Source organism: Brassica napus, chromosome A9 (genome assembly GCF_020379485.1).
Source record: "Brassica napus cultivar Da-Ae chromosome A9, Da-Ae, whole genome shotgun sequence".
NCBI lineage: Eukaryota > Viridiplantae > Streptophyta > Magnoliopsida > Brassicales > Brassicaceae > Brassica > Brassica napus.
In genome coordinates this window covers 28,092,082-28,108,701 of record NC_063442.1, presented here as the reverse complement: position 1 = coordinate 28,108,701, position 16,620 = coordinate 28,092,082, and the positions used below count along the sequence as shown (strand labels likewise).

Below are 16,620 nucleotides of genomic sequence, written 5' to 3'. Positions count from 1 at the left end.
TTAATCCGTGTACACAAGTCTAAAACAACACTTAATATGAAACATAGGGAGATGGAGTAATCTTTATTCTTTGTAGTTGTCATTTTAATTATTTTTACATACATATATATAATTAACATCATCATTTATAGATAATATCGTGCCTTTATTTTCTGTATGAAAAAATAGTGGGCTTAATCAATATGTCTCATTGAATACTCATGGCCGGGTTCTCTTTAAAGACGTTGCAGAGGAGGTAGTTTTGACTTTTGAGGAATAATATCCTCAGGTATTTGAGAACGCAGACCCTACTCATTACTCAATATGTGACACGATTTCCATAATATGTGAGTTTCTGTTTTGCATAGTGTATTCAAATTATAACAATTTTTGAAACTAAAAAAGATAAAGATGCTCTCTATATATCCCTTTTTCGAGCTGTCAAATGATTTTAGTTCTATTTACAAAGCTTCAGGTTGGTCAAAATATCTATAAATTGTTATTCGATTCGTTTATCCTATTTTGTTAAAAAAAATTAGCATCTGACATTTTCATCTATATCTATCATTTGATCAAACCTAGAAAATAGATTTCATCGTTTGACCAAACCCAGATTTTCGTTGCATTACATTGATCAAATTGGGATTTTTTTTTCCTTTCAGATAGCTATTATATTTTCACTGCTCATAATAATAAATATAAAATATTGTTTTCGTTGTGTATTAATGGTGATCTTATGATAATATTTTTTTCTTGAACGTGCATACAAAGCGGAGATTTAAGAAAATAATATATGAATGACTTATATTTTCTTCAATAACTTTTGTGATTTCATTTAATTTTATAATTTTTTTAGCTTTAAAACTTTGGAATTGCAATTCAATTTAGAATCCTTAAATTTAATTGTAATTCTGTTATAGTAATCAAATCATATTATGTTGAATTTATAAATACATTAACAGAGATTTAAAATATCTAAATAAATCATCTATATTAGATTGTAAAATGAATCAAAATATTTAAAATCTATCCTATTTGAAATCTAATAGAGTTTATTTTAACTTACATAACCAATAACACCTCTTAAATATTAATATGCAATATCCGTGAGAAACAAAACAAATCACAAATACTAATATTTTTAGAAACAAATATCTGATATGCTATATATATAAAAAAATTATGTATAAAGTAATATAGTTATTATATTTATGTAAGTTTTACAATGTTTTTATTTATTAAATACTTTATTTATTTATCAAACTTTGAAAAATAAATATCTTCTTATTTTTGTAACAAAATATACTATTTGATATTATCTTTGATTTTTATTTATTTTAAAAAAATATTTCTTTTTACAGTTTGAATCAAATATCCGTTTAAGATATAAAAAATTTGGATATCCAAACACCAAATGTCTTGGTTGCTGCGGATCGAATTGAGTCAGATAATTGATTATTTGGACGAAACAGATCACATATATCTCAAAAAAATTCGGATATTCGATTTGTGTCTATCCCTTGCATTAGGAGAGGATAATCTACTAATATATTTTATATGAAAGAAATCAATGTATTTCTTTGTTTGAAATCTAAATTTAATCACAACTTACAAGTGGTGGTAGAAGTTGAAAATGCTTGAAAAGAGAACACGGGAGCATGAATACAAAATAGAAATCAAAAACAGAGGGGAAGCCAATGTAAAAACAATAAAAATGGTCAATGCCGAAATAATCAAATCCACACGCAGAGTTTTTAGAAAGGTAATCAGTTGACTCCGTCAAAAGAATCAACCAAAGGGCCTAATTGCAACAAATTGATTTACACAACAAACGCAAGTGTGTTGAATTTAAGTCCATTGTTTTATCCAAATTGTCTAGGATTAACTACTAATTAATCCCATCCACTAACAATGTTATTATCGATAAGAGTTTTTTTTTGTTTGTGTAAAATCAAGTCGTCATCACTTGGCCATAGTCGGCCACGTGTGCGATTCTAATTGGTTTGATGACATGTATCTTCTTGTTTAAAATAGCTTCGAGCGAAAAAATCTTGGAACACGTTTCTTCTTCTTCTTCTTCGCAGCGCTTACTCTCAAGCTCGCAGAGAGGTAAAGCTTCTTCGATCCCTAAACTACAGAGATTGATAATCCCAAATCGTCTCCGATCCTTCTTGATAATTTAGCTTCCTGATCTAGTTACAAAGATTCATCCATGATCTATCAACTTTTCGCAATATAGATCTGAGATTTTCGTGAAAATTTTAGGTAGATCTAATCTATGGGCTGTGATCGAATGTAATTTCGTTGAATAGCAAATTAACAAGTAGCTATATCGTTCTTGCTTATGACTGTTTGCAGAAAAGGTATAATGGGAGGAGGATTCAGAGTATTGCATCTGGTGAGGCCGTTCTTGCCTTTTCTCCCAGAGGTGCAGAGTGCTGACAGGAAGATTCCATTCAGGGAGAAAGTCATCTACACAGTCATCTCCCTCTTCATCTTCCTCGTCTGCAGCCAGCTTCCTCTCTACGGAATCCACGCCACCACAGGGGCTGATCCCTTGTATTGGATGCGTGTCATTCTTGCTTCCAACCGTGGTACTGTCATGGAGCTTGGTATCACTCCCATTGTCACCTCTGGTCTCGTTATGCAGCTCTTGGCTGGGTCTAAGATCATTGAGGTTGACAACAATGTTCGTGAGGATCGTGCTCTCTTGTAAGTACTTGTGATGATTTTGAGTTATTGAGTGAGTCAAGAATTGTTGTCTCATGAGTTGTGTGTTTTTGTAGGAATGGTGCTCAGAAGCTTCTTGGGATTTTGATTGCCATTGGTGAAGCTGTTGCTTATGTTCTTTCTGGAATGTACGGTCCTGTTGGTCAGCTTGGTGTTGGAAACTCTATTCTCATCATCCTCCAGCTTTTCTTTGCTGGTATTATCGTTATCTGCCTCGACGAGCTTCTTCAAAAGGGTTATGGGCTTGGCTCTGGGATCTCTCTCTTCATAGCAACTAATATCTGGTATGTTTAAAAGTGTTAGTCTTTTATGCGGGAGATTGTTTTTAGATGCATAAAGTTTTCAACTTTTGTTGTGGTGACGCAGTGAAAGCATTATCTGGAAATCATTTAGTCCTACAACAATCAACACTGGTCGAGGAGCTGAGTTCGAAGGCGCTGTGATCGCCTTGTTCCATATGCTGATAACTAAATCCAATAAGGTTGCTGCGCTCAGACAAGCTTTCTACAGGCAAAACCTTCCCAATGTTACCAACTTGCTTGCTACGGTCTTGATATTCCTGATCGTTATCTACTTCCAAGGCTTCCGTGTTGTGTTGCCCGTGAGGTCAAAGAGTGCCCGTGGCCAACAGGGCTCTTACCCGATCAAGCTGTTCTACACCTCCAACATGCCAATCATTCTCCAATCTGCTCTCGTCTCAAACCTCTACTTCATCTCTCAGGTACTTCCTTTGTTTCCGCATAAAGGATTTTAGGAAAGAACCTTTATCTAATACAATTTTCATATCCGTCCCTTGTCAACAGCTACTCTACAGGAAGTTCAGTGGAAATTTCTTTGTAAACCTATTGGGGCAGTGGAAAGAATCAGAGTACAGTGGACAATCTATACCAGTTAGTGGTCTTGCTTACTTGATCACAGCTCCAGCAAGGTAAATGCTCAATTACTATGTCCCCATCAACACAATGATAACTCAGTTTTCTGAATATATGTTTTCTATGGTTACAGCTTCGCCGAGATGGCAGCTCATCCGTTCCATGCTCTGTTCTATATCGTCTTCATGCTCACCGCTTGTGCCCTCTTCTCAAAGACTTGGATTGAAGTCTCCGGGTCTTCTGCTAGAGACGTAGCCAAGCAGCTCAAGGTATTGTTGAAACCCAGTTCCATTGACAAAAAGTTTTTTAACACTGCCCAGGTCTGGGAACTCACTTGATTGAAATATATAATGACTAGGAACAACAAATGGTGATGCCGGGACACAGAGAGTCTAACTTGCAGAAGGAGCTGAACCGGTATATCCCAACGGCAGCTGCTTTTGGAGGAGTTTGCATCGGTGCACTCACTGTTTTGGCTGATTTCATGGGAGCCATTGGGTCAGGGACTGGAATCTTACTAGCTGTGACGATTATATATCAGTACTTCGAAACTTTTGAGAAGGAAAAAGCGAGTGAGCTTGGCTTCTTTGGCTTCTGAATGAATCGAGTCTTATAAAAGGTTAAATTTTGTTGAGACTAGTGAGAAACTCCACTGTAAGGTTCAATAGACCATCAAACTGGTATATACTTTTTGATTAACCAACAGATTTACCTCCATTAGTATGTTAAGTTCTGTGTTATTTTTTTTCCTACGGTATTTACATACTGGTACCCTTTTAACATGTTTGACAGAACAGATAGATCCTTAAAAGGTAACCTTTTGAAAGAAAAGAAAATCATTAAGAAACAATTAGGCGTGGGCAATCGGGTGACCATTCGGGTTCGGGTCGGTTCTAATCGGGTTTTGGTTTTTCGGGTTTACAAAAATCAGCCCCAATCGGGTATTATAAAAGTTCGGTTCGGTCTCGGTTCGGGTTTTGTCGGGTTCGGGTCGGATTCTGTAGCACATCCTAAACCCGGTTAAACCCATTTACTTTCCGGGTTCGGTTCTAAACCGGGTTTCGGTTATCCAAACTACTAATACTACCCGAAATACCTATCCCTACCCGAAAGAATGAACCTGTTATCTTGTTTCATGAAACACTTATAGACATAAACTAAAACACACTTCAAAAAATCAATCAAAGCATAGCATGCATTACACAAACACAAGTAATGGTGACGAAGAGTCTATAAGTGTTTCATCTTTAAGCAACACAAGTTATTTACACAACTATATCCAAATGGGGACGAAGACTAGAATAAATAATCAACAGAACAGTTGCAATGGTGAAAATAAAACATAAAAGAACCTTTATTAAACTTCAAAAGAAAGCAAACTTGTTCATAATGAACCTTAAAAGCAACACTCGAAACAGAGTACATCTCTAATGAGATCAAAGTTGAAATATAAAGCAAAGCCAACACCAAAACAGAAACAAAAAGACTTCCAAGTTCCAAAGCAATCTTCAGTCTTCAATCCTCACAGTCCCAAACTCTGAAGCGACAAACAAAAGCTTGGTTAAGTACACCAACAATCAAATGAAATGGTAAGAGAAACCAAGATAAATAATGCATACCTTTCTCAAGCTTGTCTAGCTGCTCAATTTCAGCTAAAATCTGCTCATTTGTTTGGACTTTCTCAGAGAACTTAATATCAGCTTTCAGCCACTGCTCACTGCACATCAGAACCTCGATCAAGTAATGGGTTAAACAGCTCCTATATGGTTCCAAGATTCTGCCACTTGTGCTAAAAGCACTTTCTGAAGCCACTGATGAAACCTGCATCACAAGTAAATCCTCAAGTCAGCTAAGCATTCTAGAAAAAAAAAAAATTAACTACCAACGGAACAACAGAAGTAATTAAACCTGCATCGCAAATAAATCCCTCGCCATCTCTGCTAGCACAGGAAACTTCATTTTGTGAACCTTCCACCAACCGAGTATGTCAAACTCGAATCCCATCATAAGCTTTTGATTCTCAACTGGTTCCTTTAAGTACATATCCAGCTCATCCCTTGGCTCATTTCCTGAATCAGCAACAAGATTCTTGTACTCGGAGTCCATTCTCAAATACCCAAAGTCTTCAACAACCAACTTGAGCCTGTCCAAATGATCTTGACTCTCCTGAACAGCCACCGTCTCAGTCTGCTTCGCCTGAGATGATTCGCTATTAGCCCCTTTGAACCGGCTAGCATACTCGTTGAACATTCTTGTAAGGAGATCAAGCACAGAGTCACTCATTTCTTTGGCTTCTGTACTGTCTTTTCCATACAGTGTCTCAAAACAGAAGCTTGGGTAAGTCATCTTCTTCCTGGGATCGAGTACTGCTGCAAGAATCAACATCTTGTTCACATTCTTCATGCCATCCCAATACTTCAAGAACTTCTGCAACATGTCTTCAGCTTTCAACTTTAAATCAAAGTCTAAGTTGCAAGCTAATGCGTTGAGATTCCTCTCAATTGTCACAATCTCACCATAGCATTTGTAGGAGTTCACCTTTGAGGAAGCTGAGACAACTAAAGTGCTATTATAAAAGATGACCAGGAACCTCCTTAGCTTCTCCACAGCATTCCAGTCACTAAGACCAGGCGGTCCACACCTCTTAACACCATTTTCTACTTCTAAAAAGTAGTCATTGTACAGTCTATCCTCTGCTTCCATCCTATCAAACGCCACTCTGAACTGCAAGGCTCTTGATAACATGAGAAAGGTTGAATTCCACCTAGTCTTAACATCCATCGGGAGACTTCCTCGTGTCATCTTACCAGTAGTAACCCTTTGGTCAAAGGCGTTTAACCTATTGGTAGAAGACCGGACATACTGGACTGCATTGCGGATTGCCAACACATTGTCACCTAAATCACCTAGACCCTCCCTAGCTATCAAGTTGATAATGTGTGCACAACACCTCATATGAAGAAAGTTACCATCTAATACCAAAGCATCAGGCGAGACTGACCTAAACTGACTATGGAAACGCCTAAGAGCAGAGGTGTTAGCAGTGGCATTGTCTACCGTAATGCAAAACAGTTTCTCAATTCCCCAGTCAGCTAAGCATTCTAAAAGAACTGTGGAAATCGTCTGACCTTTATGATCCATGACCAGTTTGAAACCAAGGATGATCTTCTTCAGCTGCCAAGTCGGGTCAACAAAATGTGCAGTTACAACCATGTAACTTGCACCTGAAATTTTTTTTTAAAAAACAATGCTATTAGTATAAATAAAAAATTAGATTGTTTTCACTTTTCAGAAAAGAAAAAACCTTACCTGTCACTTGAGAAACCCAAATGTCAGTAGTGAGAGAAACTCTTTGTTTGTTAGTCTGCAATTATATCTTCAATGCTTCTTTCTTCTTCAGAAACATCTCCACAATGTCTCTAGTGGCAGTTCGCCTTGAATGAGGTTTGTAAAGGTTCACCTTCACGGAAAAAACAAATTGACGTTAGTTTCATAAATCAGAGAAATAATTTACAATTCAAAACTTTACCTTATTGCAGAAATACTTCCATCCTGTACTGTCTACAAAAGACAGAGGCAACTCAGCTAACACCAATAGCTCATTCGTAGCTTCTCTGACAACTTTCTCAGGTACCTTTGATGGCTTCAAACTCCCTTCATCATCGATGGAAGTTTGACTCTTTCCTTTGCTGATTAAGTGCGCCTGGTACTCTTTGCAGATGAGCAGGTGCTTCTGGAGATTGGAAGTTCCTGATTTTGTTGCACATGAAAACACCTTCTGGCAGTAGTGGCAAATGCACCTGTCACGGCTCTGCTTTGTCCTGGTGTAATGATTCCAGACATCTGATCTTGGCACAACAACTTTTTTCACCTTTTTTGCCTCAGGACTTTCTTCGCAAGGTGTACATGTCTCCTTCCTCTTTCCACACCTATCTGGTGTTTCAAAGTTCTCGTATTCGACCCCATCTTGCTTGTCAGCTCCACTGTTTGTGTTCTTGAATGTTGATGAATCCATTTGCTAAGAAGTGACAAACAATAGTCAGATTGAACAAAACAAAACAGACAAAACAACTAAAGATTAAATACATTTTAGAACATGAAAAAACAGAACATCAACATCATCGCATAGACATGAACACAAGTTAAAAAAAACAATCATCTTTAAGGATCAATCAAGATAAATAAAACGTCACTTTTTATAAGAAAATGAAACAACTGCAGACGAACATCATCTAACAACAGAACATAACTCTATGAATTAAGAACATAAGACGTTGTTCTGTTCATGAAAACAACTAGCTGAATAGGAAACCCATAAACCCGACAAATCCGAATGACCCATAAACCCCAGAACATCTAGCCATTACTCGATTGCAGAGAAAAGGAGGAAGAGTATCTCACCTCTTAATGAAATCGTCGAAGGAGGAGGAGAGGAGTTTTGGTGCTTTGTACTTCGGTGAAGAGCACAACTTATATAAGAAAGGAGATACAAGGGTTTGCGAATCACGGAACCGATCGGAAGAGAAATCGGAGAGGATATGTTTAGGAAAGAGGATCATGATTTAGGGAAATCTCAATATTGAGAAGAAACGATCAAATCGTAACAAGATCAAGAGAAATCGAAAGGGGGAAAAAATGGAAACCTAGACATATATCACTCGATGCTCGGGTATCCATTAACCCGATCGGGTTGGTGCTTTTTACCCGACCCGACCCGTAACCCATTATACCAAAAATATGTGACCATTCGGGTATTTCTCAAGATCCGAACCCGACCCGAACCGGTTTTATCGGACCGGGTTCGGTTCGGGTGATCGGGTTCGGTTTTAATGCCCTGCCCTAGAAACAATAACTCGCCTCTCGAGTAGTCTTTGACATATGAAGCATAGTATTTTTACTCAGTTCATGTTCTATGCCAACCTTGACAGTCTTTCCATATGGCGGTGGCACAGACTTAGTATTCCTTCATGGCTTGCGACATCGAATCCCCTATATATTTGTCATCAATAAGATGATTATTAGAATCCTTAAAACAAAAATTGGTCAATATACATATCAAGACTATACTAAAAGGAGGATAACAAGAGCAAAGAGAGTGTCCACGTCTGCTAAAAAAATCATCCAATCAGATGATTTCACTTGACACATCATACTACATTTATATATTTCATGCGACATCTTCTAAGTGGGCTGTTTATACTTTAAAAAAACCCATATCAGCCCATGGTCACTAAATCTCTTTGGTATGAAAGCGTAAAGTCCCGACCCTTCTCCTTCGTTTCATAGACGAATTTCTCTGTAAATTTTCGTTTGGAGAGTAACGTACTAACACAACTAAGCTATTCTTCTCCCTTTTGTATTTTTGCCTTCCTTCTCTTTATATATGTCTCTTGAAATATCTCTTCACCTACTCACGCTTCCGTTTCTCACATCTACAATTGTGATCTATCTCACGTCTCTCTTCCTCATGTAAGCAATCCTTTCTTGATCAGATTCTATTTCTCCTCTTCTTCCATTTTTTTTTGTTGAAAAACATACAGAAAGAAAGATTGCGGGTTACAAATCCGGATTTGATTGACTATGTGATCTGATAAAAAAGGGTTTCTTATCTTTAACGTCATTGCCATCTGTGTTTCATTGTAGTTGTAGATTGTTTTCATTTCTTTCGTTATATTTGGTATGCGATTGGCAAGTCTTTAACCAGAAATCTTTTTCGCTCTGGTTTTCTAGAAAGAGTGAGGATGAAGAAGGTGAAGGTGTGAATATCAGTGGTTACTTCATCATGCTCGCGTTCACGTTCATTATCATTTCAGTCCTCGCACTTCCATTTTTTTAGTTGTTGTGTCTCACTGCAGGTAAGTTACGTTAGACTGACTTTTGTGACTATCATTATGGTGTCGTTAAACCTCTTGACAAGTAATGACCATTACGGTAAAATCCATTCATATTCCCATTTATTTTTGTCATGCTCTCTAATGGACTTGAAATTTACAGAGTCCAGTGGAGTCAAGACTCAAAACATGCTTAATACTATGAGTCAGATTTGTTCTGGAACAAACAGTAATATGGTAGTTAAGTTTGTCTTTAACATGCCATATTTTTACTCTATTCTGCCTTTTGAAGGCTGTACCAACAGTATACACAGATGTAAGTTGACCCACAATTCAATCAAATCAGGTAATGGCGATGCCCTTAAATATTGAACCTTATAATCTAACAATTCTCTTCCTTTTCATAGTAAGAGTAGTTGGCACAGCTCTCAGTGACCAAACATGTTAAGAGCTCGGAAGCAGGTCAGCTCTCATCAAGGAAAATGATTACGTTTATATAGTTCTGATATGGATTTCTCTGTTTTACAAAAGCTATATATAATCAGTAAATTCAGAGCCAGAGTCTTGCCATTTCCATACATGTTTAGTTTTGTTTTCAAAACTTTTACCAAATTTTATTCATAGATTCTAACATGGCCATGTATGTAGGCTAAGTAGCAGGTTTACAAGGCGTCTTCTATGGAGAATGTGTCCTTCGCGAGCTTAGGAGAGGTTGTCCAGATATTGTATTTCCCATGGGGTTATACAAATTCTAAAACCGTAGATAGTGTTATGATACTTAATGTCTCTGTTGCAGACAAACAATTATCTTTCTCAGCTTGAGGGAACCACTGAGGTCTTGGTCTCACTCCCATTTTGTTTCCAGTACAAAAAAAAAGAACATGATTACTTCTATATTATATATCTCAATGTTTGGAATTTAAATAGTAAAGATTGGAATAATTCAGCTTATTTTCTTTAGCTCGAGCGTATAAAGTCACATTTCTTATGATTACTGAAGCAGGAGCGATCCCTGTTTTGGTGAACCCTTTAACCTCATAGGAATTCTGATCCAGTACTTGCTTCATCAGCCTCTCTATATGAAAACAACATATGGCTGATATTGTTTTCTGGTGCAGTCACTTCAATATCTCAAGTCCTTAAAGCTGGAACATGGAAGCAAGAGTAAACGCAGACATGTGGATGAAGCTTTCAAACGATTTACATCAGACATGTGGATGAAGCTCTCAAACGTCAGACATGTGGATGAAGCTCTCAAACGATTTACATCTATTTGGATCCAACTGCTGCGGAAACGTTTGTATCAAAGAAAGTTTATCCTGTAGAAAAGGTACTATATGGTTAAACAGTGTACTCTCTTCTTATATTCTAAGCTAAAAGTTCAGAATCTAATTTTAGTGGTTTATCTTTGTTTTATGCAGTCATGGTGGGCAAGGTTTAACAACTACTCAGTTGAAACAGTATGATCTCTTTCATGTTGATCATACAAGGTATGTTGCTAACTTGAGCTTTTCATATTTTTGTGAGAAACCAATGGAGTATGAAAAGATATTAATCAATCCCTAACACTTAATAATCAACTTGACTATCTCCCTCTCTTTCCGTAACCAACTCAAATCACTTTCTTATAAAACCCCTAACTTATTATACTCCAAAACAAAACATCATCCATTACTGTTACCTCTCTGTAGAAACTTGGAAATCAAAAAAAATATGTAATTAAAAGAATGTTTCTTTGGCTGGTTATTGTCTTCATGATTTCAGCTTCTGTCTTTTCCCATGAATTCAGACTCCATTGGTTTGTTCCAACAGCAAATGCTTCTACAAGTCTCACTGATTGTGTTTCTAATAAACGGTTTCAAGCCGGAGACACCAGTTGTATAAGTATACACCTAAACCCCAATAAAGTTTTCACTTCAATTTTTAAAAAAATCTTTGTGAGTTTTGTTTGTTCTTTTTTTGGTTCTCTGCAGTTAAAAGGATTAAGTACAAAAAAGATTCATTTATGTAAGATAAAACTCATGGAAAGAGAGATTCAGTGAATACAAAAAAGAAAGAAATGCTGCTGGGTTGGGTTGAAGACATGTTCCAAGAATGTACACCAAACTGGGATCGGGAATCTTTGTTTATAGAATTCGACTTTGTTAATAGGATATTACGTGGAAGCGAAGAACCATGAGATACTAAAGTATTGTGATTTAGCAGAATCAGCATCCTAATATTAATTTTTTCAAACTTAAATTAATATTGCTAAGTGTATGGTATTTTGTTTATTTATGAATGAATATTATTCTGATTGTCACTGATGCTTTGAAATTGAGAGCTAGAAGAAAGCAGAGAGGCAGAGCTAGAGAGAATTGTGAGGCTGAAGAAAGCAAAGGCAGACATTATCCAGCTAAAAGCTAACGAAGAAAAGCGGAGGCTGATTGGTGGGTTATTTGTAAGGACGTGGACAATATTCGAACGCTATATGCAGAGCTGTTTTCATTACTTGATTTTCTAACGCTACCATCAGTTTATTCTTACCTTCATCACCTTATCTCTTAAGAGTTGCACATATTTTTTATTTCTTTCTCTAGAGAAACAGATACTTATCATTCATTTGTTCCTAATATTGATCACTCTCTTCTGTTTTTCTTTGTTTCAGGTATGTGCAGGTTGCAGAGTTTAAACACCTCTGTGTTAAGCTAACACCAAAGAATGCATACTTATGCCTTTTGTAAGCCATGACAGAACTCTCAAGCTTCCAAAAGAATATGATACTACAACCACTTGGTGTTTGTGCACCAGTATTGGAAGGATCCTAGGTCAGTCTTATATGCATGTTCCAATGGCATTGTGCAGCGGTAGCACAAAGTACATGGTAATCCAATGAGAGCCAAATGCTGTCATTCGAGGGAAGAAGGTAACATGACTGATTCTGATGAATCTTTTGCCTTTTTTGGGTAAAAATCTTTTGCCTTTTTGTTCCAAGGCAGTTGTTTTTAATAAATTAGTGCTACTTTTTGCTTTACATTATTGGGGTTTGGTAATGTTTTAGTCAAGAAGACCACCTAACTTTTGGTCTTTTCTGTGACAAACCAATGACTTCTGGACAATGCAATATGGTTCTAACTTTTAGGGAGGCTTGGTGACTACCTGATTGAATCAGGGCTCCGAAACTCAAGCTGCTGCTATGTTCATGTCACCAATATTTTCTTACCTTCTATCATGCGATGGATCTCGGGATTGTATGATTCTAAAGCAGTCTGGTATTGTCTTCATTTGTGTCAAGTTGATAATTTTAATTCATGGCAGTGTCGTACCATAGTTTTTATAGAGTTTATGATTAGTTCTAGAGATTAATCTTTATGTGGTGTGTTAAAAAAAAATACTTTTGTTAATCCTAATGTGTAATTGATTCACAAGATCAAAGGCACATGTAAATTACATTACAAGTTTACAACTAACAAGTAATATATGTACATCGATTCTACTGAAGGAAGAAAAACAAAATCTTTCTTTTTTGATCAAAATGAAAAACAAAATCTTCAATGTACCAATTTCTAGACAGAACCATTGAAAAAGAATCTTACCTTTTTCCAACTATTGTTCCATACTTACATTTACGCTGAAAGTACGTCAAAATATGCAAAAATTATATGCACAACAATAAAGTAGATAATTAAAGTAAAAATGTTTAACCTAATAAAAGTTTTAGAACATTAGTTAGAAATTTAGTCTACAAAATTTACCTATTTATAAAGTATTGTTAACTATAAATATAATTATATAGATTTTTTTTTCTTTAGATTACACAAGTTTCTATAACAAAACATAACAACAAATGAGTTCAGTTTTGTTCTTTTAACCCACTAATCTATAATCGGAGAGACCTAAATTTTGAAATTAGTTTTTAAAAAATTAACTTTTTTTTATAAAAACTAATTTATAACTAAAAATAATAAGAAACAAATTAATAAGATATAATCCGCGCGTAGCGCGGATAAAAGATCTAGTGTATTATAATTTTTATTAAACTAATTATAAAATTGATTATTAATGTACAAAAGAATACTAAATTCTTTCTTTAAATAAAAGCTATGTAGATACATATTTGATAACACTTTTTGTATCATCTCTCTTTTTAGTTTAATTTAATATATTAAAGAAATTAAACAAATTTTTGTATTGATTTTGATTTATATGATTACTCTAGTGTAGATACTCTTATGTATACAAATTATTTCTTGAATATGTGGTTTCTAATATGTTATTTGATCCTGACAATCCCATAAATACACTTCTTTAAATCGAAGTGATTTTTAATATTGGAAGCACTATATATATATTATTTCATTCAGATACAATATTTTAATCTTGATTTTTATTCCTAAAAAGCTTTTAATGAAATATCATGACAAGATTCCAATCACTTCTTTTTGATTTTGTTCAAAGATTCGTCTAATATTTGTTTATGTATAATACCTTATCTAGCTATCGTATTTGTAAGAATGAGAGATTTGAACTATTTATTATAAGTTTTTGGGTTTATCATTTAATAAATCAAACAATTTTTAGTTTATACATAGTTTACATATACTAGAATGATAAAATATTAAATATTTTTTTTATCGGTATACTATTAAGTAACTAAACTTCAAAAGCGTAAGTTAATAAAATAATTAATTTATTTTGTTGTTTTAGAATTAGATGATTTTTAGACCGAACTGGTGAATATATACTAGACAGACATTTATATTTCAAATTTGCACTTATATTATATAGCAGCTTGATATATTAGATTTGAACAGTTACTTGTGAATAGGGTTTTCCGGTGATTTTTTTCAAAAATTTAATTCTTAGATATGTATTTGGAGTGAAACTAATTTTTACAGATGTTCATCTTAATAAATTGACACTTATGTAATTCACCGAGTTCACAAAAAAGTTAAAAAAAACTCATATAAGTAAAACATAAACGAGAATGAAAGCACAATTTTATAGAGGTAGAAAATAAAATCACTTATAAAAAGTCAATAGTAAACAAATCGAGAGCAGAAAACCGAATTTTCTTTCGTCATTTAACAATCAATGTTGTCTATCTAGTTTTTGTGATTTGTGTCAGACGCAAAAATTAATTTTTTATGTATATGAAGTCTTAAAATAATTAAAATAAGTTGTAATACGTTAACTCTTCAACAACGATGATACATTTAAGATACCAACATTTGTATTCGTCATTTTACAGTCGATAAAGATTGTAGTGTTGCAAAACGTTAAATTTATTTAATGAACAAAAAATTAATATAAAAAAATTCACTCCGCGCATGCGCGAATTATCATATAGTAATATATTTATTTGGCGATACTGACTTTGAGGTTTAGTATCGAATGCTATCTTTAGTTAGGCCAATTTTCGCAAACTTCAATTGACATAGCCTTTATAGTTTTACTTAAATTAGATATTTAAAAAAAATAAACAGAAAAAACTCATCGAAGACTCTATAAACCAAATTGGTATCTCCAAATCCATATGAATGACATACGAATATCGTTGCCTAACACCGTGTGCAAGACTGTCCGTCCTTGTATTCTGTGTCTAGGGTATATGAATGAATTTTGAGTGATTAAAACTTTCTTTCGGTGTCTTCATATATTCCAAATAACTATCAAAAGCATGTTATTCTTCTGATTCATAAATCATTTTCATCAATTGAGAACAATATGTTGCGAACGTTACGTGATACTGTCTTAAATTCTTCATCCCTGCCATCACCCAAATGAGCACTTCAACTTCCGCATTCGCACGAAACTGTTTTAATAATTTAGTTTAGTTTTATAATAAATTTAAACAAAAAATATAATTGATTTATATAAATTCATATTTTAAATAGGATTTTGTGTTTTAGTATTTATATTTTATAATACACTATTATTAGCTTTTTTTATAAATGTATTAATTGTTTCTATAAATATATCTTTTGAAAATATTAGTATTATTTTAAATTATAACTAATGTATTTATTAATAGTTAAACTATAAAAGTTTTAAAATTAATCATGAATGTGACAGAATAGTATTTAGATTTAAAATTTAATCATGATAAATATTTTGATGCAGTTTAACTATTAATTTCAAATAGTCTTTGTAAAATAATATAAAATTAAAGTATATATAATAAATTAATTAATTTTAAATAAAATTTTATTTATTGAATTAATAATAAATAATATAAAGTATAAGATTTATCTTCTACTTTATCTAATTTATATTTTTAATAGTCGTAAATCTTGTATGATTGTATATACTGAGTTTCTACTACCCATTCTTTCTATTCTTTAACACTTAGAGTACCCCTCATTTTATAAATGGCCACTTTTTAGCTTGATCAATAAATTTGATATTTCATCAAAAAAATAATGTTATAATTCTTTGGTGTGAAAATGTATTATTTTGGCGTCACAAATGATATATGTATTTTTTTTTGCAGTTTACATGAAGATTTGTAAGATTATTTGAATACTATAACATAATTTGATTAGAATACTTAGATAGTATATTATTATATTGATAAATTCATATTTATTTTTACTTCTATCATAATTTTATATTGTCTATTTATGCCAATTTAAAGTTGATTTTTTCTTATAAATTTTCTTAAAATTTTAACTAACTTATTTGACATTCCTTTTTTAGATTCATTATTTCTTCATATATCTTATAAAAATTATTCTCTAAATATTTTCTTAGCTATAACTCATTTGAGAGCATCTTAATTTTTATATGTTATGAAGTGGGTCAGATTAAAAATTTATGATAATTAATCATGTAGTTTGCAAGCAAACTTTTTGGATGAAGATTCAAAGACCCTATGAAACCTATAACATAACACAAATTCTTTTGTAGTTGCTAACTTTTTGAAAACATTTAGTAGATCTTTTACTCAACATATTTCTTATAATTTTGATGTTTTATTTATTAAACAGTTAGAAGTTTTAAATTATTGTTTTTACTTTGTTTATTAGTATTATTATATTTATTTATCATTGATGAATGTACATTGACTATTTTCATATCATTTTCTTATATTGTTGTGTAGATTATATTTTATTGTCCGCATTCTTCAGAAATACTAATGGAAATTTCTAATAATTTATCCGGAACATCATGGCCCAATGGTAAGGACGGACTCCTTCCTGCACCCAGGTTGCGAGTTCGAACCCTGC

At 33.7% G+C, this 16,620-nt stretch overlaps 1 protein-coding gene across 2 annotated transcripts; it reads left to right on the top strand.

Annotated features, from left to right (window-relative positions):
- Positions 1–1,965: 1,965 nt before the first annotated feature.
- Positions 1,966–4,298, top strand: LOC106367405 (protein transport protein Sec61 subunit alpha). Of its 2 annotated transcripts, none has more exons than XM_013807168.3 (7): positions 1,966–2,088; positions 2,338–2,691; positions 2,766–2,993; positions 3,076–3,430; positions 3,513–3,637; positions 3,715–3,850; positions 3,940–4,298. In XM_013807168.3, the coding sequence occupies exons 2-7, from the start codon at positions 2,348–2,350 to the stop codon at positions 4,177–4,179; spliced, it is 1,428 nt and encodes a 475-aa protein (XP_013662622.2). In that variant the 5' UTR covers positions 1,966–2,088; positions 2,338–2,347; the 3' UTR covers positions 4,180–4,298. The 2 variants fall into 2 exon arrangements, with proteins under 2 accessions (XP_013662622.2, XP_013662624.2); XM_013807170.3 differs by having other exon boundaries at positions 2,043–2,244.
- Positions 4,299–16,620: the final 12,322 nt, after the last annotated feature.